General features: G+C 42.1%; 2 protein-coding genes across 6 annotated transcripts in view; one reads left to right on the plus strand and one right to left on the minus strand.

Annotated features, from left to right (window-relative positions):
- The window catches only part of EZH2 (enhancer of zeste 2 polycomb repressive complex 2 subunit), a 60,089-nt gene extending 51,581 nt beyond the window's left edge, over positions 1–8,508 (plus strand). For all 5 annotated transcript variants that reach the window (XM_035101378.2, XM_060280542.1, XM_035101379.2 and 2 more), the window contains 6 exons: positions 301–479; positions 5,415–5,510; positions 6,610–6,691; positions 7,420–7,500; positions 7,625–7,709; positions 8,371–8,508. In XM_035101378.2, the coding sequence (XP_034957269.1) occupies positions 301–479; positions 5,415–5,510; positions 6,610–6,691; positions 7,420–7,500; positions 7,625–7,709; positions 8,371–8,431 (584 nt within the window). In that variant the 3' untranslated portion in view covers positions 8,432–8,508. The remainder of the gene's footprint in view (positions 1–300; positions 480–5,414; positions 5,511–6,609; positions 6,692–7,419; positions 7,501–7,624; positions 7,710–8,370) is intronic.
- CUL1 (cullin 1) overlaps positions 8,361–27,236 on the minus strand; it is a 50,353-nt gene continuing 31,477 nt past the window's right edge. Inside the window, exons 9-22 of the mRNA XM_035101380.2 lie at positions 25,779–25,909; positions 24,872–24,979; positions 24,679–24,785; positions 23,964–24,012; positions 23,450–23,581; positions 22,317–22,434; positions 21,824–21,900; positions 20,260–20,391; positions 18,758–18,850; positions 17,353–17,400; positions 17,185–17,267; positions 15,535–15,640; positions 14,186–14,299; positions 8,361–12,081 (exon numbers count right to left, since the gene is read on the minus strand). Of these exons, the coding sequence (XP_034957271.1) occupies positions 12,001–12,081; positions 14,186–14,299; positions 15,535–15,640; positions 17,185–17,267; positions 17,353–17,400; positions 18,758–18,850; positions 20,260–20,391; positions 21,824–21,900; positions 22,317–22,434; positions 23,450–23,581; positions 23,964–24,012; positions 24,679–24,785; positions 24,872–24,979; positions 25,779–25,909 (1,379 nt within the window). The 3' untranslated portion in view covers positions 8,361–12,000. The remainder of the gene's footprint in view (positions 12,082–14,185; positions 14,300–15,534; positions 15,641–17,184; positions 17,268–17,352; positions 17,401–18,757; positions 18,851–20,259; positions 20,392–21,823; positions 21,901–22,316; positions 22,435–23,449; positions 23,582–23,963; positions 24,013–24,678; positions 24,786–24,871; positions 24,980–25,778; positions 25,910–27,236) is intronic.

Genomic DNA, 27,236 nt, shown 5'->3' on the forward strand with positions numbered 1-27,236 from the left:
ACCCCCACGCAAATGGAGAGTTGCCTGTAGATGATTGCCACCCCAGCATCTGGGGGGCAGAGGCCTGATAGTTGAAAAGACAGTCTGCCACTTCAAAGATTTATCAGGTCTCATGTTGCATGAAATAAATTTACTGGTGTGAAAGTAATTTTATTTTAATGTGCTAAGCATGTCAAATTGAAGCTTAAATGACATTTGTAACTTTTCAGATGACAAAATTCAGGTACAGGGCAGGTCTGTTCCATGCAAAATACAATGTTGGCCGAGCTGCTCATTCTTCCTGCTTTGTTCTTCTTAAAGGCCAAAACAGGTTCCCCGGGTGCCGCTGCAAAGCTCAATGCAACACGAAGCAGTGTCCTTGCTACTTGGCTGTACGTGAGTGTGATCCAGACCTTTGCTTGACATGCGGAGCAGCAGATCACTGGGACAGCAAAAATGTGTCTTGCAAGAACTGCAGCATTCAGCGAGGATCCAAAAAGGTGCTTCCGCTTTTTATGCTAACCCCCAGCAGCTCAGGAAAATGCCTACCACGTATAAAAGCAGGGGGGCTCAAGTGCTTTCTTGACCCAACAGTTTGGAATATGGCTTCTACTTAAACCAAATTGTATAGCGCCACGTAGATTGCTTTAGAACTTTCACATGGGCTGTTTCTAGTTTTTGACCCCAAGGGTGATTAACACTTGTAATTTATTTCATGGGACCCTGGTAACAGTGAATTGGGTATTTCCTCTCACATGACCTCAGGCAGGAGCCAAGACTTGTGGGAGGCTGGCACTTCCTCAGTTTTTTCTCCTGCCTGACTCATTGGTATGTTTCGCCTGGCTCTCCTGCTGCTTCAGATAAGTTTTTCAATTTGGATTGTTGCTTTATTTTATCTAATCTTCCTTAGTTTTAGCAACTTAACCCCTGTCTTTGAGTCTTGCATGCATACACACACAAAAAAAAACACACAAAATATTTTTTAGAATATATATCTTCCCCCAAAAAATATGTTTTTTCCTTTAGCAACCTTAGTTCTTCTCTTTTTTAGTTTATTTAGTTTACTTTATTGCAGAGTGTCCCTGTATACAGCTCTCCTACAGGGTCGCTGAATATGCTCGTTTTTCACACCCTGTGGCTCCATTTTGCCGTGTGCCATTTTACAGATCAGAATTAAAGATAAGTGGGGGGCGGAATCCTGTTCGAGGTTTTTTGCGATCGCAGCTCACTTTCAGTGGTGGCTGGCTCCATATCACAGATATTTCTTTGGAGATTTCTACAGCCTTTAGACATTATTTTCTGTATCATTTAAGGTTTCATAAGGCTTCATATTGACTGCACTCCTGGTCCGCGGTACGGCAGAAGGAGTTGGGGTTATTGTTCCTCAGCAGTATATTCTCCTCCCGGTTCGCAGTTGTGGCGATGGAGTGAGCAGGCACTGATAGACTGCTTCTGAACCTCCTAGTTAAGGAGTGATTCATTCATTATTATTATTCTTTACACTTACTATTCTGTGGCTTGCAGTCTATTTCCTCCTAGTCCATTGAAGAGACGTATATTTGTGCCTTTTCCCACAGTCCACTTTTGTGGTATTGGAAGTGAACGCTACTCAGTCTGCCCTGTGTAGCTGCGTTCAGAACACCTTCATTTATTTCCATTTATTGATTTATTATGGAGCCTATACAAGGAGCCTCTGAACCTCTTCCCAAACACACTAAACAAAAACTTAAACACATCCTGCCCTCTAAGGGAAATAGATGCAGTGAAGCTTCTACTACTTCTGGTTCCCCAAGAAAAAATAGTTCAGCTGCAGTTTTATTGCAAGCTAATGAGCCTGGCCCTCAGTCTGTGTGTGTTGCTATTGATTCTGCTCTTCCACCCTATGTTACTGGAAGGCATGTTATAGAAGATATATTTGATTCTGAACCAGAAATGTTAGGATTCACAGATGTCCAAGAAACCCAGGGTGCAAAAGGGTCTTTAACATCAGACTCTCAGACCAGGCCGGCCTCCTCAGCTACCCTTTCCAGCCACTCTAATTGAACAGTTGAAATAGGCACTTGTTGCTTCATTATTAGAGGATTTACAGCTTAACATGCAACCTAAAAAATCTACCTCTGTGGTTAAAAAGGTGATCTCCTCTCAACATGTGGCTAATTCAAGGGGGGGGCTCTTCACCAAATCCATTTACTTCTATGGGGGAGCATTTATCTGATGCTGAGGATGTAGCACTTTCTTCCCAAATATCTTTTCTAGAGTCAGAAATTGAGGCAGAGTGGGGTGATAGCTCTGTCCAAGAGGAATCTATTTCCACTAGATTGTTCCAGGAAACTAATGTTCCTGTTTTAAAATGCAAAATAATGCATGCACTGGAAATGGCCCCCAAACCTATCACAATTCCCAGTCCTGCCTCTAATAGAGTCCAGTTACTTTGCTCATTGAGAACCGCACAAAATCTAACTATATGCTAGTTCCTTCAGTGCTAAAAACAGTAGTCAAATCAGAGTTGGATTCCCTTATGCAGCCCAAAAAGAAGTTATCTCTAGCAGGTAAACTATATGACCTGGATCCTGACTCCATGCCATATATTAAGACACATAAAGTAGACAGTCCTGTTTTACTTTTGTCTTCTTGGAATCTTGTTCCTAAAGAAAGAGACGCCCAATTGAAGGATATAACTGATAGGAAGTTGGAGTTTGCACTTCAAAAAATCTGTGCTGCAGCTGCCCTATCTCTAAGGGCATCTTGCGCAGCATCTTCCTCTGCCCCCCCTTGCATTGTGTGGCTTGAGGACCTTTTGCACTCCCTTCCCCCAGGTGCCATTCGCCAACGCCAAACCATTTCTAAACTTTTACAAGCACAAGCCTTTATGGCAGATGCAACTATGGACACACAATTTGCAACTAGAGCTATGGCCTCTCAAATAGTGGCACACTGCACACTTTGGCTTAAGAACTGGCAGGCTGATGCCGCGTCCAAAGTAAAGCTCTCTACTGTGTCCTTTCTTTAGGAGCTAGAGGGATAAGGGTGTGCATTTTCTTAGCTCATGATACTATGAAATTGCCCCACCCACCTCATATTTTGCTCATTTCTCTGGGTCAGCCTCGACTTTTGCAGCCTTTATGTCTGATGCCACTTTAATAGAGATTTGTATGGCAGCCACTTGATCGCCTCCTTCCACTTTCACTAGGCGTTGAAAGTTAAACTAAATGTCTTCAGCTCAGGCGGCTTTTGGCCATACAGTGTATACCAAGTTTGGTAATCAGTGCTTCAGCAGTGTGGACCCACCCAGTTATAGGGAAGTTCCCTGCGTCCCATGAAATAAATAGAACGATTGGCTTACCTGAAGTGTAGATTTGTGAAATGGGGATGTGGGGACAATGGAAACCTCCCTATGATGGTCTGCAGTCAGACTGGTTTTTTTCCCCTTTAGGAGGGGTTACTGTTGACTCAGTTTACTCTATTTATTGATTTATGAGCCGCGAAGGGAGGCAGGCTGCTATTCTTCTTTCAGGTGCTTTGGTGAACATTGCTGCTTGGCAAATCCAAAAAACTGAGGAAGTGTCTGCCTCCCACAAGTCATGTGAGAGAAAATGCCCAATCCACTGTCCCCAGTGTCCCCATTTCACAAATCTTTCTTTTTAACTGCTTAATTATGACAACAGCAAGTGGTGATTTGTACAGACACCACTACATGTGATTGTAGTTTCATGCATGTGTGAACTGCTTATGTGCAAAAACCACCTGCACTCTAATAAGGATTGGTCCATAATACTGCCAAATATGGGATAACTACCTCCCCATCCAAATTTAATCCTAGGCCATCTGGGGATGCAGGTGGCGCTGTGGGTTAAACCACTGAGCCTAGGGCTTGCTGATCAGAAGGTCAGCGGTTCGAATCCCCGCGATGGGGTGAGCTCCTGTTGCTTGGTCCCAGCTTCTGCCAACCTAGCAGTTCGAAAGCATGTCAAAGTGCAAGTAGATAAATAGGTACCGCTACAGCGGGAAGGTAAACGGGGTTTCCGTGCGCTGCTCTGGTTCCCCAGAAGTGGCTTTGTCATGCTGGCCACATGACCTGGAACCTGTACGCCGGCTCCCTCAGCCAATAAAGTGAGATGAGCGCTGCAACCCCAGAGTCGGTCATAACTGGACCTAATGGTCAAGGGTCCCTTTACCTTTACCCCCCCCCAATCCAAATTTAATCCTAGGCCACTTCTGAAGAATTTGTTCATGATAGCTCATGGTTTGTCTTGCTCTAGATATAACATGAGCAGTAAGCAAGGTTTGTTCTTACAACTTGAGGTTTCTGGGGACAGCAAGCTTGGGTTCAGGTGTAATGCTAAGACAAGCCATAAACTTTAGCCCCAGGTAGAATGGCCTGGGAGGGGGCTGCTGCTGCTGCTGCTGCAATCCTTGCTCCAGGAACCCACAAATGTGTTTGTTCACACCAAGCTGTGGTTTGTCTTATTGTTATGTGTGAACTGGGCAGGAAACTGGGGGGAGGGGAGCATTCAAGAACCGGCTTTGCACTTGCTGTTGAATTTCTGCTCCCATCAGCCCCAGCCACTGAGGCCAGGGGTCAGGGGTCAGGGCTGGTGGGAGCCGCAGCCCATGTCAGGAGAGTCACAGATCCCCTGCTCTACATTAATTTCAGCAGAAATTAGCAGATTCCGAATTCTTGTAAACAGGTAGTTCTGAAGTAACATAACTACCGAGAAGACTGCTACCTAATCTTTCATTTGTCAATTGCAATGCCCTTCCTCCATCCCCACTTACTGCAGCGCTAGAGATCTCTACAGCAGAGATGCACAGCTCAAAAACTTCTAAGTTTCGTTCATTATTTAATGTCTGAAAAGTTGCCAGACACTTTTTAAATAATAATTTTATGTATTTAAATAAAACCAGAATTAGAGGTTATGGCAATATAATTCACATATGATTAATGTCCAGATACTGATTTTGGTGGGAAAATGAAATAAATGACGGTGAAGCTGTGAACACACACAGCCGCAGAGGTGAGCTAGTTTTATAAAACAAATGCTATACAGTGCTAGAAGAATGGTCTGTGGCCTGCCTTACATGGGAACATGCTCTGCAGGGATTAACTCTTGGGGTTGTTCTGTAGCACCTGAGACAGTGGTTGTATGCCCACCCAGGCTCCATTCCTGGTGGCGTGGCTTGCAGAGCAGGACTCATTCTAGCAAGGAAGCTTTGGGGAGGAGATGCTCCTATGGAACATGCCAGCCTTTCTGTGAGTCTCGACCAGAGTGCGACACTATTCACCTGAATAGACTGATGACAGGAACATTTGTCTGAGCAAAGCAAGTGTTAATTTACTCCAGCTGGTTTCCTTTTCTGTAACAGCCGCATAGGTATTTGGATAGAGTTACATCTTTTCTGCATGTTTAAGGGGCTTCCTTTTTCATTCTTGCTAGCATTTGCTGCTAGCACCTTCTGATGTGGCAGGCTGGGGCATTTTCATTAAGGATCCAGTGCAGAAAAACGAATTCATCTCTGAATATTGTGGTGAGGTAAGAAACAAAATTTGAATAAAGTTAGTCTTTTTGTATACTACTTCATAATCCAATCTTCAGGAAAGTCCTCTGTATTGCATGTCTCTTAGTTAATACAGTTGACTCTCCAGATATGAACTTAATTTGTCCCGGGGGTCCATACTTACCCCAAAAAGTCCATATCCGGAGGTGCCACTTCTGTGCATACACTTCCGGGTTTTGCCGCGTTTGTAACTCGAAATTACGTTACCAGAAGGTAACTACCACTGTAATCCTACTGTAAGTCAAGCTGCAGTTCTCCAGCCCTTTTTCAAATAAATCATGACTTTGAGGGACAGCAAGGACAGATGTCAAAAAGAGAGTAAGTTTATTTTTATGCTGCTGGTGCAGATAGCCTAAAGCAGTAGCAGACTTGCAAATGCTGACGGAATGTAGGGGTGGAGGATGATAAATTACTATTTTTAAAAAAATCCCACTTTCCTATTTACATGATGGTAAGATGCCAATAAGCAATACAGATCTTCAATAAAAATGTATAACTTTATTGTTTTGACACATCAGCATGAAGTACTGCACGCCAAGGTTTAAACTGAGTATTAGGATACCCTTTTCCTATAATCTTATAAAAAGTCAATTTTGGCATGCAACTGCTGGAAATATCTAAATATAGTGTTACCTTGGTTCCCGAACTCAATCCATTCTGGAAGTCCGTTCGACTTTCAAAACGTTCATAAACCAAGGCGCGGCTTCTGATTGGCTGATTGACTCTGGAAACAATGCCAATAGCTGAAATGGACATTCGGGTTCCAAAAAACGTTTGCAAGCCAGAACACTTACTTCCGGGTTTGCGCCATTCGGGAGCCAATTTGTTTAGGAACTAAGCTGTTTGGGAACCAAGGTACCACTGTATCTGAATGCACCTGCTTAGAAGGCACACGGGTTTGATCCAGCTTTGAGTCCTGTGAGACTTTCTGCAAAAGTTGCCAAAAGGCAGTTTCTCTACTCAACTGCCGAATCAGCAATCGTGTAAAGATAGCTGGTACCGTAATTTGGGGGATGAGAGACAGTTCTGTTTGTGCATGTTACCAAAACAATGTCAAATAAATATTCCTTTCAGATCATTTCTCAGGATGAAGCAGACAGACGAGGGAAAGTATATGACAAATATATGTGCAGCTTTCTCTTCAATCTGAATAACGGTATGTGTGTTAATCCCTCCACTATTTATCCTCTCTTGGGATATGAAAAATTGCTTGTTTTCATGTGAGGGGCATGGGATCAGAACAGCATATATATTTAAATAAGCTACCTTGTTGGGGGTGTCAACATTTAGTCCAGACTTGCATAGATAGTCATATCAAAGCTTTTTAGGTGGTGTGATAAACAGGGCTCTTATATCAGGAAAGCAGAGCAGTGATGTAGCCTATGGGGGTGGGGGGCACAGGAGTGGTTGCTGTTGAAAACAGCTTCTCCATGACCAGGAAGTGACCTCTCCAGACAATGGAACACCTTTTCTTATCTGCGGTTGCAAACTCCTGGGTGATGCAGATGCCAGTTAGGCAGTTGAATGCGCAGGCGCACTCCATCCGTTTCCCTCCCACCCTCTGAGCGGCCCTTGCCCCTGGCAACCCAGGCCGCTGAAGCAGAGAAAGTGTTTCATTAAAAAACATCCATTGCCTGAAATTAAAAACTTTTTAAAACCTGTGTAAGATAAGCCTCTTGTATAGCTTTAGACACATATGTAAGATTACAAGTAAACATTTTCATAGATAAACTGGCTGTGTTCAATGTTATTACAAGTTAAGCCAGAGACAATAGCATTTTAACTGTAGTGACAGTCTTCCAGATAGCAATTTCAGTGAATATTGCCATAGTATCCACTTTTCAGTCTGTTGCAAACATTTTAACAACAGCTTTTTTTATTTAGATTTTGTGGTTGATGCAACAAGGAAGGGTAACAAAATAAGATTTGCAAACCATTCAGTCAATCCCAACTGCTATGCAAAAGGTGAGTGTTTATACATTTTATGGGAGTATAGCTAAATGAGCAAGGAATCCAATTAGCACTCAAGATATTTAAAAAGGAGAGAGGTTTATAAAGCCTTGCACCAACTTCACTTTTTGTTTTACAGTTATGATGGTTAATGGAGATCACAGAATAGGTATATTTGCTAAGAGAGCCATTCAGACTGGTGAAGAACTGTTTTTTGATTATAGGTACGTATAGCATGTTCAATACCAACCACATTTCTCATTCAATGGCCCAAATTTATCAAGTGTTTCAGCATTTAGGTCTTGGGAATACAACCTGCTTATTATTTTACCAAGAAGGAAATGCCGAAAGTGTGGTAGCCAAAGAACTGGCAGATGACAGAAATTATTGACTACAGGAGTCATTTCTACCGTGTTTCTCCGAAAATAAGCCATACCCCGAAAATAAGCCATAGTGATACCATACTTAATATTAAAAAAAAAAAGACATCCCCTGAAAATAAGCCGGTTTTGTGGGGGGGGGGGGCGTTAGGAAAAATAAATATAAGACGGTGTCTTATTTTTTGAGAAGCACGGTATGCCATCCAAAAAATGCTTCTGCCCTCTGACACCCAACAGCACTTGCTCCAGCCTGGAGCAACCGCCCTGCTAATCTGACTTGACATGTGTAGAGAATTTGAGTGGTAAACTCAAATTGCAGACAATTTGCTTTCCGTTTGCCAGAAGCGGCTTTGTCATGCTGGCCACATGACCCGGACGCTGTGCGTCGGCTCCCTCGGCCAATAAAGCGAGATGAGCGCCGCAATCCCAATCAGTCACAGCTGGACCTAATGGTCAGGGGTCCCTTTACCTTTACCTTAACAAATGATTTTGTACTTTGTTTCAGATACAGCCAGGCTGATGCCCTCAAGTATGTAGGCATTGAAAGAGAAATGGAAATCCCTTGATACCAGCTACCTCTTCTGTAAAACAGCTGCCTTATCTTCAGAAGTTTCTAGTACTGTGGGCAATTTTTTTGAAGATTGACTTGATGCAATTTCAAATGCAGAATTTGCAAAGTACTGTACCTGTAATTTATAGTGACAAATTTTAAATCAACTTTTTATTGCCTTCTCACCAGCTGCAACCCTGTTTTGTACCATTGAACTTTTGCAATAATGCAGTATGGTACATTTTTAAACCTTGAATAAAGGATACTTGAACTTTGAATTTAAGTGGTCTACTTCTATCATTAATCCAGGTCCAAGACTGGATGAAAGTGTGTTCGAGCTTTTGGGTGAGAAAAAGCTCATGTTAGGTACTGGCCATGGCAGATCAAACTGAATGTAATGGCATTCACCTGTAATGGCATTCACTATCATTTGCAGCTACTGGTAGCAAACTTTAACTGGCCTGCCTCCTAAAATGGAAGAATGTTGAATCAAAAACATACTTGAGTTTACAGCCGGGGTGGATTCAACCTAAGATTACAACAAGAATCAGTATGCTGTGGCAGAACTCGGAGGCATAGGTTCAAATCCATGGGCCCCCATTAAACTTTCACCGGCAACCGCCCTTCATTTGATTTTTTTAAAAGCAGAGGTTGGAAGGCCACCTGTCCTGGATGCTTTAGTTGACGATTCCTGAATTGCAGCGTGTTGGACAAGATGACCCTCGGGGTCACTTCCAACTTTGATTCTATTCTTACAGGTTTGCAATTTTCATCCCTTTCCCCATCTTCAATCAACAGCACAATGAGCAGTGAGGGCCTCAAATATAGATGTCCTTTTCTTGATCACACAGCTGACTTTGTCTCCCTAAACATCTGCTTGATTGTAGAGGGGCTAAAGTAAGAATAAATGTTTTCATAATTTTGTGGTATTTGACATTTATCCACTGAACTTAAAAGTATCAATGCATCTTTGTGAAGACATCTCTGTAAAACACCCAACAAATAAGAACTAATTTTAAATCTTCCCAGAATACCCAAGGATTTGTGTATTATCATAGAATCATCCAATCTCTTCATAAAAACCTCCAAGGCACTGGCTGTTGACGTTCAAGAGCAGGCTGGTTAGACTTGGGCAAACTGAGCGGGCATAACAGTGGAGTTATTAACATTGGAATACATAATAGGAGCTTGAAGAAGGGCTAGCTGCAGATTCTGGATAGACTCGCACAATTTGGCTGAGCTTGCCCCAAGAAATGCCTCCACCTTTGTAGTACTTCTGTAGTAGTAAATGAGACAGGAGGAGGAGGAGGAAGGCAAGGCATCAGATCCACGACAGGCTCCCTGTTGTTACTGGGAGGATCAAAGCAGCTGATGCTTTAGAAAAGGCAAATTTGGAGTGTGCTTTGGTGGCAGCAAGCCTTATTCCAAGCAGTGAGATTGGGAGTATCACAGCAACCGTGTTTGATGCTGCCACCATAGCAGGCCTCACAGATGACCAGGGCTGCTCAGGGCTGTTCTAGAGAACAAAGCAGCTGCCATTAAGCTGTTAAAAACAAGTGTGGCTGCTGCTGCCAAGTCAGCACACACACTTGAGACTCATGAAACACACAGTATTAGTCCTAAGGACTTAAGTAAAAAGCAGACTGAAAAAACCAGCTGCCCTGATAAAAAGCAGGAAATGGACTGGGGATATTCAGTGGCCCTACTTCCTTGAATATGTGTGCATTTCCTGCCTTGGACGCTAGGTAGCCACAATAGCCCCTTTGATGGACCATCATCCACTAAGAATGCTCCAACCATTAAGTTCGATAACCTGAACAATCTTAATCAGCATGGATTTATTATTAACTGAAATAGTTTTACCTTGTGTCCAAATTTCTACCTGATTTCTATGCAGTGTTTATATGCAACTGACAAACTTCAAAATTTCTAAAAATTAGAATTGCAAAGCTGTCTCTGTATTTTAATGACCATGAACTGTGTTCATATCATCTTGTCATGAGTCACTATGCTTGAATTTTGAATCAACTGCAATGCCATGCCACAAACATGTCCCTGTATCTGTAAGTAATCATGGTGTGTTTCCATATACAGTACCATGCTGCAGCTTTAAAGACACTGTGTGTAATACGGCCAGGCAGCTGCTTTGTGTGCCCCACGTGCTAAATATCACATGCCGCCTGTGGGGAGCACGAGATAAAGAACACAGCGGGAGACAGAATGTGGATCGGAAGGTCGCCCAGAATGAAAGCAGGCACCCCCTTTTATTGTAAAGTTTCAGAACTGTCAATGATTAACTAGAGGTGCATCCTTCATCCAATGACAAGTGGTCAACTCCAAAAGAGGTGGTGTCCTTGCATAGGTCACATCCTGCCAACACCCCAAAACTCCGCCATAGAGGAAGTGCCTGGTCCTCACATACTCCTCAGACCTCGCCCTGTCACATGCCTACTCCTCAAACATCCCCCTCCTCTCAATCTTGTGATCCTTGGGGTTTTTCCACCACTCTGCCATTTTCCCATTGTCTTCCTCCTAACCTGGGTCTGACCCTTCAGGCTTGAACCAGCCTCCCCTGTTCTAACCTGCTCTAACTGGTTCCATCAGGATCCTCCCAACTCTGGCCAGCCCAGTAGTGACCTGCTGCCCTCTAATGTCCCCCTGACCCAACTTGTGGATGCGTGTTTGTGCATACTGACGTACAGGAAGGTTTGCCAGCACTGTACGTTGTGTTGATAGCTGAGGGTTTTGATAGCTAGCTTTTATCTGATGCGGTTTGCCAGCATCAATCTAAAATCACTGCTACACCGCCATACCTGGTAATTATGATGATGGGCATAATTAGTGCTTCTATGAAAGTGCATGATTATTGGGGAAAACGTTGGGTTCGTAACACCAATATTAATTTCAAATGGAAGATGGATTTTCTGGCCAAGGAAATATTCCTTTAACCCCCCACTCCCACTTTTCACATTGCAATAAAAGTTTTGGGCAAACTTCACTTTTCCAGTACCTGCAACCAGACTTTGACATCATTAGAAGCAATACAACAAGCAAAACAAGACTAGTTTATCTGGCTTTCATAATTATACCTTTTATTTACATTTAAGAAAGAACTCATGGAACTTAACAATAAAACCAAATCCAACTTGTACAGAAAGTTTTAAGTTTTTATTTATCACACATTAAAAAATGAAACACACTATACAAATGATTTTATAGCAGATTACACATGGGCCAAATTAGACTCTCTCAAACTGCTGCCAACATGTATGTATAAATGCTGCCTGGCAACAACTGTTTGCTGTGTAGCCAATGTATTGATTTAAATGCAAGTAGCATGCAACCTCCAAGGGAGGTTTCAGATTCCTTTCTGTTCTTAAATTAGGTTAAATGGCATTGGTGTCCATATTTACATACTTGAAATGTATCAATCCTGAGCAGGTCTGATGTAAGTCCAAGACTGGCAGATGGAAGTCCTAGTCTTGGTTATAAAAATGGAGGTCCAGACGGCAGCAGGCCAACAAATTCTGTTCTCATTTTTTCAATGACTTAACTACTCGCCACCCAGACAGCTGCTGAGAACCATTAAGCCAAGTAACTGTAGGTGTCCTTCTCGCCATCCACTCGCTCCAAGTATTCCTTCTCTATTAGAATGTCAATGCACTTCTGAAAACGGAAAGATGTGACATTGTTCATAGCCATCTTAGGGGGGGGGATAAAAAGTACCGTATTTTTCCATCTATAAGACAGAATTGGGGGGTCATTTAAGAAAATGAGGGAAAATCTTATCTGTGTATATGACACCCCCAAACTTTGGACATTATTTTTTAGGTAAAAAACCTAGTCATACACGGGAAAATACAGTACGTAAAATATAGCACTATGCTGTAGTACAACTTCAGTATTGTAGTATTTTTTTAATGGGACTTGGGTAGCAATAGAGGGGGAACAGGCTAGACTAGGCAGTAGCACCAGCATCCCAAGTCTGGACCAAGTTCAGTGTCCTAAGAGACGACAGAAGCGCAGCAGGCACTGCAGGGAGCCAGGGGGTTCTGCTGGGTCTCATCTCCTGAGCTTAGACGCATTTAGCCTGTGCACATTCATTTTCACATGCAAAATAGTAATAAAATGAAAAGAGGGTGGGGATCTGGGGAAAAAAGACTGGGCAATCCCACCTGCCATTGCTCCCAATATATTTTGACTATACACAATTTTGGCTTTAGGCACAATCCCCTGTGTAAGTTGAGGGCTTACTGTATTCAAAAAAGAATTTACAGTCATGGGAAAAAGAAAGCACACTCTTGAATTCTGTGGTTTTACATATGAGGGCATAACAACAACCATCTTATTCCTTAGCAAGTCTTAAATTTAGGTAAATACAACCTCAGATGAACAACACATGACGTATTACACTGTGTCATGATTTATTTCCCCAATACTAGCAGTCATCTGCATTTGATTCTTCGTTACAGCTTATAAAAAGTGTTTGTAAGAGTGCATAGAGCAACTTTAATAAAGAAAAAACACAACAACAATCATGGCTTTCCAGAAGAACCATCTATGTAATTATAGTAGCTATGAAATTATATAATTATTGTGCACACACAAACGGGGGGAAGGGAGAGCAAGATATTTTATAGGGCAGGAAACCTTTCCAACTTGGGTGGCACTATTTTTCCTGATTCCCTGCAAGGCATCAGACGGAATACTGAAAAGAGTGAAGTCCTTTTTGAAATCCTCCAAAAGGCAGGCAACTTTTGCAAAAGAACAGCTGGTGCTGTTGTAACAAAAAATAGTCAAAGACAATATATTGGGAGGTAAGGAACGGTTGTCTCTATGTGGTGCTCTTGCACAAGAGCCTGAGGTGCGTGTCCAGGAGTCACCTGATCCTAGGTCAGATTGCCAAAACTGCAGTTTTTCCTTGCCATACACCGTGGGCCTGGTCCATTTTTAAACAGCCACCCTTTATTTCACTGCCACTGCCCCATGACCCCAAGCACTGAAATGCTAGACGAAGCTGCCTTATAGGAACACCTTATAGCATTGGTGGATCTACCTCTGTCTTTGTCTACACTGACCACCAGCAGCTCTCCAGGATTTCAGGCAGGATTCTCCCCCCAACTGACCAGGAGATGCTTCTGGGGGGTTGGACCTGGATCTCCTTGCAAGGCAAGCGCTCGGCCACTGAGCTACGGCCTTCCCAAAACCTGAAGTATCTACTGTGTGGGGATCTTGAGGAAGCAGCTCCTCCAAAAAAGGGCTGCTGAAATTTGGAGCTCTCCTCAGGATGAAGGAATTGGTGGAAATGGGCACACTGGGCAGCTTGTGTCCAAAGGAGGAGCAAACCGTGGTAGTGTGGAGAAAGAGGTCACCCTGAACTGTAGCCACACGTGACCAACCCCACCAAAAATGCACTAACCAGCTTCTAGACAAGCACAGACTGCAGATGCTGATTTTATTTCTTGGATTTGCTGCAGGAAGGGAAAATCCCTATTTAAATGGGGCAGTATGAGCTGTGATTTGGATGAAGGTGGTGTGAGATTAGACACTATGGAAACCTGTCATGTGGAAGCACCCTTTAAAGTGTTGCTGAAAGTTTTACACTGAAATATAATGAAACAGGATCAGACAGAGTCATAATTCTACTTGAAGCTTGGCGTATTTTATGCTAATCCCTATTTTTCTGTATGTGGAAAGGGCTGCAAATGTGTACTGGTACTTCAGAAGAAAGATTCGTTTTTCCAACTACAAGATGGCTCTTTAGACAAACCTTTATTACTGGAACTCGTGGCTTGAACCTTGATGATAGTTGTGTGAGAACTTCTCCCAGTAACTGCTGGTGTTTCAGGACTTTTCTCATCTTCATAATCCTTACAATGGCAGCCTAGCATGCAAAGGGGGGGGGGAGAATCATTTTAGTTATCCAAGATCAGCCACTGACTACCAAAGACCAATCACCGAAAAGCTTTCTTAGTTGTTATTATGGAGACCGTGTTTTACAGCAAAAAAAATCTATTTGGCTGTAGGAACATTTCAGCAGAAACAGCCAATCTTATAGATTTTCCCCCTTCTTACTTTATTTCATAAAATTTATATACTGCAGTTTAAATGTTGCTCACTTATGTGTTTGGAACACACAATCTTAAACTTCTAGATGGCAGAATATTTCCTATATAGTATCACCTGAACGAAGTAAATTTAAAAGCCAGCTCTGCATCAGATATCCCACAAGATCAATGAGCAATTCCCTCAGTCTAGTCAAGAGACTGACCTTCCCCCTGGCTGTTGCATGGAGGAACCTGCCCTTTGGGACGGAGAGCTGGAAGTTAATGTGGGAGTCACTACCTGGGCAAGTGCCACCATTCTACTGCCTCAAAAAACCTTGGTTTGTTTGTTTAGATAAGCTGAAGCAGACATGTGCTTTTACATGTGCATATGCTTTTAAAACTGTTGGTATTTGTTTTGTCTACTTTTTCTAAACTGTTTTCATTGCCATTTTAATGAGCATTTTCTACCATTTTATAAAACAGGTAGGTAGCCGTGTTGTATCTGAAGAAGTGTGCATGCACACGAAAGCTCACACCAATGACAAACTTAGTTGGTCTCTGAGGTGCTACTGGAAGGAATTTTTTGCATTTTATAAAAGGTATTTAAATCCTGCAGGCATGTATTCTGCCCCATGAACAGTTCTATAAGATCCGGGGCACACCTAGTTGGAGGCCTCAGGCAGCTGGCCTGGGAAAGATTGGAGGTTTTCAAGAGCCCGTCTGAATGGACTATCCGGAGCAAGACGGAGCAATGGGTCCAACTATGGCATTTTCCTTCCTGCTTATAGCCATGAATCTGTACACTTCTGACACAAACCTCTGCCCAATGTGTTACAATCCTGGGAATTGAAGCCCCTTTAGCTCTTGTGGGGCTCCTCCAAAAAGAGTCTTCTGTAATTTCACTTTGCTAATCACTGATATTAACCATTGCAGAGGTAAGTTCTGTTAAAAGCAAAATTATTTCATAATTCTGCCAGCCATGAGAACAAGGAGAATCTCACTAGATAAAGATCAGCAATATTCAGAACTTCTGCACATGGCCCAAGTTCCTGAGCTACCTATTGCAAGTCACCTGGATTAGTAGTTTTCGATCTTCCTCTATATTCTTATGTGTAGCTTCCTGTTCTTGTTTCTGCTCAGTCTTCATTGGCACATTTATGTTCACTCGCAATTTTTTGCTGCCAGGAGAAAGGCAGATAAATAACTTTACAACGCACAAATAAAGAAAAACAACTATAGAACTGCCTGGAATTTTTACTAGATAAAAAAATGTATGAGCCTACAAAGTTATTTTCAAATATGACTAAACAAGGGCATTCCCAGTGAAGTTGTGGAACTCCCTCCCCAGAGGTGTGTCTAGCACCTTTGCTAAACAATTTCCTGCAACTATACCTTGAGGTGTATATTTTTATTTTTTATTTTTTATAATTATTTATTAAATTTTCCAAAATAAACACATTTAAAACATTATACAAGACAAACAAACACATAAACAAACATTCAAAAATACAAACATCCCAAAAAAACATGCTCCGCCGAGCTTGACTTCCCTCCCTCCCCTCAAAAGGTTTTCTAATCAGTTCTTATCTCGCAGTTCCTTTGTATCTAATCTTTAGGGTCAATTCGTAGGATTTATTTCACGCCTGCAAGTGTCTTTAAACCTTTACAGTTCATTTCCATATAGTCCACAAATTTACTCCAATCCCTTAGAAACCTTGTCTCCCTCTGGTTTCGAATCCTGCTAGTCAGTCTCGCTAATTCTGCATATTCAATCATCTTTGTCTGCCAGTCTCCAATTGTCGGTAAGTCCTGGGTTTTCCATTTTTGGGCTAATAATGTCCTCGCCGCGGTTGTCGCATATAAGAAAAGGGTACTATCCTCCCTAGTTATCTCTTGGCCTATCAGTCCTAACAGAAAGGCCTCTGGTCTTTTGGGAAAAGTATATTTAAATATCTTTTTCAGTTGGTGTATATTTTTAGGACCTCTTCTACTTTTGTCATTGAAATTTCTTTTAAACTGTTTTTTAATGCTGTGCTTGAAATTGTTGTGGCCTGGCACCTGTACCCAGGGCACCTTAGGGTGTAGGGCAGGTAACAAATCAAATTATTAATGATAACAGTAAAATAATAATAATAATAATAATAATAATAATAATAATAATAATAGCAGCAGCAATCACTAGTCTTCCAACAAGTAGCATTTGCCAGAAGCACTAATCCACCCTATGGCAGATTCAAAAGGCTTTTTATCCCATCATTATATTATTATTATTATTATTATTATTATTATTATTATTATTATTTATTAAAATTGTAAAGGTAAAGGACCCCTGACCATTAAGTCCAGTCGCGGACGACTCTGGGGTTGCAGCGCTCATCTCGCTTTACTGGCCGAGGGAGCCGGCGTTTTCCCGCTGACAGCTTCTGGGTCATGTGGCCAGCATGACTAAGCCGCTTCTGGCAAAACCAGAGCAGCGCACGGAAACACCGTTTACCTTCCCGCCGCAGCAGTACCTATTTATCTACTTGGACTCTGACATGCTTTCAAACTGCTAGGTTGGCAGGAGCTGGGGCAGAGCAACGAAAGCACACAAGGTATTTCAAAATTAATTGTAAAACAGTATTTCAAATTCTAAAAATATACTGCAACAAATTACACAGTTCTAAGAAAGAAATCTTCTATGGTTATGCATAAATGGTTTATATTAGTTGATCTTCCTTACTTTTTGTAACCAAGATAAAGTTTTATTAAGGTATCTGGCTTCAACTCCACCTCGTCGACATTTGCATTTTCATCTTCCAACACCTACAGACAATAGAAACAATGCAGGAAAATGTTGTCAACAAATCATTTCTCTCATATCCTACCCCAAGAAATCAAGAGGACTTACCAGCAACTTTGACTTTAGCAAAATCTGTAGAACTTGTCCCAAAATATCCTAAAAGACGAGGGGAAGGGGAAAATATTACTCCTTCATTCCATTTATAGTTCGGAGCACACATACTTATTTTGAAGCTGGTGGGGAAGAAAGCAGAGCACTTCTCTGCAAGTGCATAGCTGTGTTTATGCATGTGTTAGGTTTCCCTCCCTCAAATATTATATCCTAAAGAAAGGCAAAATTAAGAAAAGCAAAATGTCATCCTGGGCTCTGCACTGTGAAGAAGGGCTGGATATAAAATGAACAATAATAAAATTTATGCTTGAAGGTAACCCAAATTCAACATCAACAAAAGTGGAATGGTGCAGATTAAGTATTTTACTTCACTTCTACTACAGTAGATATGGGAAAGGTCAAAGAGTTCATTATCTAGGGCACTCCAGATGCATCTTCCTCAACCAAATCCAACAAGAACCTTTCATGGCTTTGAAGGTTTCCCTGATCCTTCACCATATTATTATTTAATAATAATAATAATAATAATTATTATTATTATTATTATTTATTTATACCCCGCCCATCTGGCTGGGTTTCCCCAGCCACTCTGAGCGGCTTACAACAGAATATTAAAATACAATAATCTATTAAACATTAAAAGCTTCCCTAAACAGGGCTGCCTTCAGATGTCTTCTAAAAGTCTGGTACAGTGGTGCCTCGACTTACGAATTTAATCCGTTCCGAAGGCACCTTCGTAGGTCGAAAAATTCGTAAGTTGAAAAGCGCCATTGGAAACGCGGTTTCCCATAGGAATGCATTGGAAACAGAAAAATTCGTAAGTCGAAGCAACCTTATCTAAAAATTCGTAAGTCAAAAAATTCCCATCTAAAACAGCCGCGGTTTCCTTTCGGATGTCGAGACATTTGTAAGTGCACGGCCATTTGCCCCATTCTCAAGTCGAAAAATTCAGTTGTCGAGTTGTTCGTAAATCGAGGTACCACTGTAGTTGTTTTTCTCTTTGACATCTGCTGGGAGGGCGTTCCACAGGGCAGGCGCCACTACCGAGAAGGCCCTCTGCCTGGTTCCCTGCAACTTGGCTTCTCGCAGGGAGGGAACCGCCAGAAGGCCCTCGGTACTGGACCTCAGTGGCTGGGCAGAACGATGGGGGAGGAGACGCTCCTTCAGGTATACTGGACCGAGGCCATTATATTAATGTTTTTCAAGTCTGCCATTAGTCATCAGAGCTAAGAAGCCTGTTTTCTTTTTAAAATGAAAGACAAAATTTTATTCCCATTGTCATTGGAATAAAAAAAAAGCCTCCAAGAGTGCAATAAAAGCAAGGATATTGTTGGGTTTCCAGAGGCTACAGTAAAAACAAATGCTTGGGAAACCTACTGTGAACGTAACAAACGCTGCTTACCATTTTTATCTGAGTACTGTCTGTCAGTTGTTGAACAGTGTAGGCATCTTCTGTGTTATATTGCAGCAAGATTGCCATTTGGAATGTAGATGCCTTCAAGAAAAAAATGGGACAAATGTTGTATTTGAAATAAAATCCAATTCAAGCAACTCAGAAATGATTTTACTGCTTCATACGAAAAGCAAAGCAAACTCTAGAACAAACCTGTTCTCCTAGACTCAGCTGTTCTGCTTTTCGTACAAATCCCCTTCCTCCTAGGAACTGATCATTATATATAAATATATAAACTGGACATGTGGGTTAGTCTCAACTTTTCTTCAAAACCGCTTGACCGATTGCGTTCAAATTTGGACACAATGTCACATGCCAATATGCGAGTGTTTGTATGCACTTTGTGTAGACAGGTGTCACACCTGTGGCAGGTAAAGCAGATAAAACCCAGTTCGGCACACAAAACAGCGCCCTCTAGCGATGGCTACACTGGTACTGCACCTAGGAAAGCTTCCCTCTCCACAGAGACTGGGCCGAGGGGGCGGGATAGGTCATGGGTCGGGACAGGGTGTGGCCAGTCACAGGGATGTGGGGGGAAGAGGGGGCAGAATAGGTCATGGGTTGGGGTGTCACAGGGTCGGGCCAGCTAGTTATGAATAAAAGCCTATTCATGAAATGTTCCAAAAGACTTTCTCTCCACCAAGAGCCTCAGGACACAAAGCAGACAAATGAACAGAAGAGCTTGTCTGCATTTCAGTCCCTTTCCAGGGGCGTCCAAACTTTTTTCAGCGGGACAGATTCGATGAAGTGAACATGCCAAAGTTGTTAACCTTTTTTAAGGATTGAAGTTGGACATGCCTGCTTTTATCAAACAAATGGATTCAAATGAGCCAACTGGAAGAGTCAGCTATTTTGGCTTTACAGAGTACTCTTCGCCAAGGACTCCTAAAATGGGCACATGGGTGCATGTGTATGCTCAGGGCTTTGCTATCAAGAGCCAGCCAAGAGCCTTATAGAAGGGAGAACGATGCGGGGGGGGGGGGGGGGAGAGAAGAAAGTAGAAAGTGGCTATTCAAAGCTATTAACGGGCAGTATAAAAATGAACACGGGGAGAGCTGCAGCTCCTGTCTCTCACTCCTTCACATCTAACCAGACCTCACTCCTCATTCCAGCCTATAGATTTCCTTATTCTGGGAGATAAAGCAGCTTCCGCACGCTGCTCTCCCTATGCAAATGTAACTCTAAGAGCAGCAGTCAAGTACAGATTTCTAAATTTGTGGAATGGACTCTCACAAGAGCTAGTGGCCTCTCCTTCCTTGGAGGTTTTTAAGCAGAGGTTGGGTGGTCATCTGTCCTGGATGCTTTGGCTGAGATTCCTGCATTGCAGGGGGTTGGACTAGAGGACCCTTGGGGTCCCTTCCAACTCTACATTCCTATGATCCTACGAACTCTGTACTCAGTTACTGATTACTTGTAGAAGCTTCATATCAGCAGCACAAGGGGTACCTTACCTGTAAAGTGTATCTGTTTTTGAAGCAATTGGTAACCAGTTCCCCTTTGGAGAGCTGATACAACCAGGTCAGTTTTCTTCCACTATGGCGACTAGCATAAAAAGCAGTAAATCTCTGGTAACTGCGCTCCAGCTACATATTGCAAAGCAAAGCAAAAACACAGCCATGTAAATGTCACATTTTCAGTCTTATTTTACCAACCTAGTTTTAAAATCAGATTAGACCTTTTATGAGCGTGTGAGTTTAGACGAGGCATAGGCAACCTTGGCTCTCCAGATGTTTTGGAACTACAACTCCCATGATTCCTAACAGGGCCAGTGGTCAGGGATCATGGGAGTTGTAGTTCCAAAACATCTGGAGAGCCAAGGTTGCCTATGCCTGGTTTAGACTTCCCTTAAAATACCTGCTGCCATTAGCCACTGACTTAAGATAGCAGAATTCTCCCTTTATATTTTTACTCCAATACACAGCTAACCCAGACAGTTGGAGAGAGAGAGTCCCCTTGGAATCCACCCAGACCAGAAGACAGTCAGTTCCAAATAAATACACTAGTTTAATGAAGGAGCCTAATTACATTCAGAATATGCCTTCTTTACACAGTTACTATAGTTCCAGATTCCTGATCTAACATAACTGCCCAGCTTATGTCACTGACTATAATAAAAAGGATATCTTAGGTTTCAGAATAGCATCCTATTTAAAATATGTTGTTTCACCCCCCTTCCTTACAGCTACACTTTCCAGCCAGTTGCTCATTTTGACTCCTCCCCACATCCTCTTCCACTCCCCCCTATTGTGAAACATTCATCCACCAGCAATTCTGCAAGAACTGCCTGGTTCTTTCTTGTTTTTTCAAATGATATTTATTCGTTTTAATCAAAGAAATCAGACAAAGGTGTTTAAGGAGCAATTTAGACGGCTCTCATCCAGACTGAACATATTGTAGTAAGTGCTCACTGAACTGTACACCTCATAGATGTGGGAAGCGGGGAAGCCACCTGTCAGGGGGTCTCTTTATAAAGAGCCCCCACCTATCATTTTCACCAGCTCATCACCCAGCGTCAGCACCAGTAGCGAGTCAGAGGAGAGGAATGCGGAAATGAGCGGAGTGGAGAGAGGGCTGTCATATTCTACAGAGCCCTTGCACCACTCTGAGGGAGAGCTAGGGGAGGAGGAGCTAAGAGAGCCTTCGGACACAGGACATCTGTTTCCCCCAACACCTGAATTGAGGCGTGCTAGCACCCGTACCCGTAGGGCAAGGGGGGAGTTTTGGGGGGCCCAAGCTGTTATGCTGGGCGAAGACCAGGAAGAAGCCATTGCGAAGTTCTGACACGGACTGAGCAGTCATGTTTCCTGATACTTTTGCACAGTAAATAGCATGCACAATAAAACTCTGAAAGAAACGACGGAGTGGAGCGTCTTTGTTCATGGGTAGCCACAACCTTCTCTGACACCACCTTTATAAACTGCACAAAGCACCTTGGCTTAATCAGACTTCATTGGTCCCACAGATTACAACTCTCATGTAAATGGAAATGCAAGCTTAAAACACAAATACACCCACCTCTGAGGGGAGAGCAAATGCACAAGACATTTGGAAGGGCCAAGATCCGGAGCTCAGAACCTGTATGCTAAAGTCCACTGGAAGAGAAAAAAGGAAAACACATAAACACTCTTTCTTTCAGTATTTATATACTGAATATATAAAAACAGAGCCTTCTATTCTTTCAAATAAAGATTAAATAAGCTTATATTTAAAACTTAGGGTCTAATAGATCACATTTTGAATTACAATGGCTCTTGCCAAATTAGACCAAATATGAGCCAGTTTTAACAGCTGCACAAATAATATGCCCAATGCACTTCTGAGTTAACCAAACCTACAAGACGACCAACACCTCTGGCACGAGAAACTTTGCTCGACTCAAACACATTTTACCAACACTTGAGAGCAAGAATGGTCATTTCTTCATCAATTGTTCACTTTCATCACATAAAAAAAGAAATATGGCTACTCAAGGATTCAGGTTTTAAAACAAATAGTTAGATTAACTTACAATCCAATGGCTCCGAATTGGACAGGTGCTTTTTAAACTGTTCATTCAAGTCTTTGCTTACACCAATATCTTGGAACATCCTCTGAAGCTTTGAGGTGTATTCAAAGCCACAAGCTTGCTGTAATTAACCACAGAACAGTATATAAAAGAGGGGGAAAGACCCACACATCTTACAGCAGGACCCAGTTTCCAAAATTATCCAATGGTAGAAACTACCGACAACAAAACCCACCTATATAAAAGGCCGAAAATTCCAGAGGTAAGGCAGCCCTAGCAAAGCCAACAGAAAGAGCTTCCACACAGCGATCAGTTTGTAACCTGTCATGGTTGAGGTCTACCTCAAGTTGCAGAAGACCGACACACAAGTGTTATGATCCCCCCTCTTGTTATTTTGTCCCCACCAGTCACTGGGCTAGAATGGGTTCCCCAAGGGCAAACCTAATGGGAAAGTTGGATTGTTGCTTCACCTCCCTCACTTTTGCTTTTCACAGGCATGTAGACAATTGAGAAAAGCCCAGACTGTCACTTTTGTGAGCATACTTGATATGCCGTAGCTCAGTGGCAGAAAACGGGCTTCACATGTAGAAGGTCTTTAAAAAAAACCCAAAATGGCAGGGCTGGAAAATATCTCTGACTTGAGACTGCAGAGCTGACACCAGTCAGCATTGACAGTTTGATACTATACCTAAGAGCTTCATGGTTCATATGCTGTTTAATTATCCTGAATAAACCCCAAACTAAGACCCCAGTGTGGCAGCCACTGTGCAGGCTCTTCCCAGCCATTAGCAGCCACACAAATGAATCACCAGGAGTCGCTGTGTGACAGAATTTGTAGAGGCTCTTTGGCCTAGGGATGCTTCGGCGGTTTGGAGGCCGATTACTATTCAACAGCCATCGAACTCTAGTAAAGGAAGTATGTAAGAATCCCAGTACATAAAAAAGAGAAAATCCAACCAGCATGCTTATGTATTTTTCTCGGGGAGCCTTATTTGTCTTCCACTAGTCTCCACCAGCATAGCTGACGGTCAGGGGGATGGAAACTGCATTCTAGCACCTTCTGGAGGGGCTGCTTTGCAGTGTAATCCTGGAAAGGAAGGTGGTGAAGCAGAGGGAGAGGCCCAGGCACAACTCACCTTCAATTTGGAGATCATGCTTGCCTCAGCATCATCACTAGCACTGTTCTGGTGCACAAGCCGTTTTGCCAACATTTTGGCATAGAATTTTTGAAATACATCTTTGTCTTCAATATACTTAAAGACAACCATCTGGAAAAAGCATGTATTCTTAGCATTAATTTCTAAATGCAAACTATTCAAAAGTATTCAAAGGCAAAATCACAACTTTCAGCTCACTAAAATATTATAACTCTTTTAAAAACATTTAAGAAGGGAAATCTGGTGTTTCAAATCATTCAGAACATGTAGCACAATATAAATTGACATAAATGTAAGCATACACAAACCAATGTTCACTTTAATTATTTTTAAGGGTTGTGACAAATGGTTTAAAACATATGCACGGATGTTGATAAGTTTTCTTCCACGATTCTCTCAATCTTCATTCAATTTTCTTTCTAAAGAAGTCTGCAAAAAGAATTACTTGAATGCAGAATACAGCTTGTGAGTAAAGAGTGAGTAAGAAACTTACCACTTGATTGAGTGTGTCTTCAAGCTCGGCTTCCTCTGGATTCTTTGAGCTGTGGTAAAAAGGGCATCATTTTTGTTACAGTTCAGCATGCTTACCATTTGGACTCATAAAATCTCCTTTACTTTCCAGTACAACAAGCTTGGGATACGCACAGCTTAGTTGCAGCAATAAAACTCTCCAAAAGGCAGCAGGTTACAACAATTAAGCTGCATCTAACCGTTCCCAAGCATTGTACCAATAGGAATGTTAGTCTTCCCCAGACAGACTGGACACTGATCTCTCAACTGAACTGCTGCTCCTTTCCCTACCCTCTTTACTGCTGTGAGTCATGAATGAATGAACCAGGAAATCCTGCAGATATTTTAGCGCAATATTGTTCTTAATCCTGGAAGACTGCATCCTCATTAAAGAGTACACAGTTTCAGTCTCTCCCTGGGGAAAATCCTGAGTCAAAGAGGGGCCCCAGAAAGGTAATGTAGCTGAATATTTCTAACAAATTTTTTCTGTGTGTAAGGGATTGAAGGAGGTTAACATGTAGGAATAACCAAACTGAAACCTACAAATACGTTTTCACAGCTACAGGCAAAGATTAGAAGTCTGCACAAGATTCCTTGATCAACAGTTAGAATGGCGTTTCATTTCATGAATGGTGTGTGAACAACTCTAGTCTACTACTAACTTGCAGAAGTCACAGAGTTCCCCATGGAACACATACCTTTTCTTTAGCAGAGAGTCACAATACCGTGCCAACAGCTCTGGGGATTTACTGGATGACTGGGCCATTTTTGTCACTGCGTTGTTATTTATAAATCGACCACAAGCCTGTGATACACACAAAGAAGTTAAACCTGCAGAAATCCTCAAATGAGTAATTATCAATAACAACTACAAAGTTTAAGTCCATTTACCTTGTCTAGAGCAGCCACAAAGCCAGCATCATTGTTGAAAGCAGACATGACCAGTGCATTGTATTTCTTATGGACATCCAACACGGTCTGAACATACATTTTGGGATCCTAGAAATTAGAGGGGGTGATGAAAAACTTGCCGTATGTTCAGAATACTCTCACAGCTACAGATTTTAGGGCAACATTTTCAGCACTTAAACAACTATCAAACAATAAAGACATTTCAAAAGCAGCACCCACCCTGTGGAACGCCCTCCCAGCAGACGTCAAGGCAATAAGCAATTATTTTACTTTTATAAGACAACTGAAGGAAGCCCTGTTTTGGGAAGTTTTTAATAATAATAATAATAAATAATAATAATATATGATTATGATGATGATTAAGCAGTAATTGAAAATAAGAAAATGCTTATAGCCACAATATCTTCAACGAGTCACTTATCTACCTCCTTAGGGCAAGTTCACTGGCCAAGGATCTCACATACAATGACCCCCTTTTTATCAAAGAAAAAATGCTCAAGGTTAGATGAAGTAAGAACATCAGTCTATTATCAGGCAGAGATGCATTTAAGCTTTTTAAAGCCGTATTTTGAAGCCATCAATTCTATGTAGCTCAGTTTGTATCACAGCATGAGACTACAACCTGAGAGGTCATGGGGCACCCGCCCCCCCCCCCAGCCATAACTCCCTGCTTGCATATACTGTCACCGCCTATTACAGACCCAGTCCCGAATCAGCAATGTTTGAAGTCCATGTAGATATTCCTGACCCTGCAGGAAAAGTCTAGTAATTCTTACACTGCAGTTGGTCTCTCTTGCTCTTTCAACTCCTTATCAAACATATGGTGAATCTGGGAAATGTGCCCAGATAATCAAGCTATCAAAGTTCCTTTCGAAGAAATACTTGCATTAAGAGCAGCTTCTCCACACTTTTCAATGGCAGAGAGACCCTGGCTGTGGATGTGTGTTTCCAAAAGTCTTTTCAGCTCCCCAAGGCCATCTTGGATTCGAGACACAAGGCTGTACATGCGCCCCAAGTCTGGAAAAGAGGAAACAGATCCTTTCAGTTGTACGAACTTCAGTTCTGCATCTGAGAACTGCTCGGGAAACGAGCAATACATTTGCAAACATATCAGAACCATCTAAACCATTGCGACTCCAAAGCAGGACAACTTTAAAACCTTAAAGCTTAAATTTAACTATTGTCAATGTTAACCAAAATCATGAATAAGGAGGTACCACTGTATCATATTTTGTCCTCCTTACTTAATTCGTTCTGGAGGTCCTTTCTTAAACTGAAACTGTTCTTAACCTGAGGTAACAGGTTAACGGGGCCTCCCGCTACCGCGGTGCGATTTCTGTTCTCGTCCTGAAGCAAAGTTCTTAACCTGAGGTACTATTTCTGGGTTAGTGGAGTCTGTAACCTGAAGAGTCTGTAACCTGAGGTACCACTGTATTGAGTTTTGACTTGATGACAAATGACACGAGTGGTGCTCCATATAACACTAAGGGTTCCCCTCCCAATAGCAGAATCCTGATAAATTTAAGGCAAGTGGACAGGCAAGTGAAAGAGATGCCTGCCAACAAAATCCTTCAGTAGGTCTAGAGCTAGCAATCAAAAAACATTTTTAGGAAAATGTTGGTTTTGAGGGATATAAACTTTGTAGTTTTTAAAAATCAAACCACCAATGTTGTAAGGCAAATGACTAAATTCTATAAGCCCACATTAAGTTTATTCATCCTTTTATGGATAACTATTACATTACATGTAATAGTATTGCTCAGTACTGCTCCACACAAACACAGTGGACTCAGTTTTAAATTGCTCAAAACCAGTGAAGTTGTGTGGAAAACTTTTAGAGGTAATACACATTGCTTTCATAAAATTTACAGTGAGGGGATCCCCTAGTAAATTTGCCCATTTGCCCGCTGACGACGAAATGACCAGTCCATAATTCTAATGGTAGGTTTATTTTAGCTGTGAGAGACAGCTTAACAACAGGAAAACCCCCAGAAACCCAGAAGACAAGAGTCAGAGATTGATGTGCATTATGAGTGAAATAAGTATTTGATCCCCTATCAACCAACCAGATGTCAGGCTTCCTGGTATCTTCACTGTATGTAACAAGCTGAGATTAGAAGCACCTGCTGTAAGGGAGAGGTCTTACCTGTAATCCCAGCTCATTACAGTACCTGTACAAAAGTCACCTGTTGGCAGAAGCAATCAATCCAGCAGATTCCAAAGTAGCCACCCTGACCAAGACCAAAGAGCTGTCCAAGGATGTCAGGGACCAGATTGTAGACCTGCACAAGGCTGGACTGGGCTACAAGACTATTGCCAAGCAGCTTGGTGAGAAGGTGACAGT

Source organism: Zootoca vivipara, chromosome 12, assembly GCF_963506605.1.
Source record: "Zootoca vivipara chromosome 12, rZooViv1.1, whole genome shotgun sequence".
NCBI classification, from domain to species: Eukaryota; Metazoa; Chordata; class Lepidosauria; order Squamata; family Lacertidae; genus Zootoca; species Zootoca vivipara.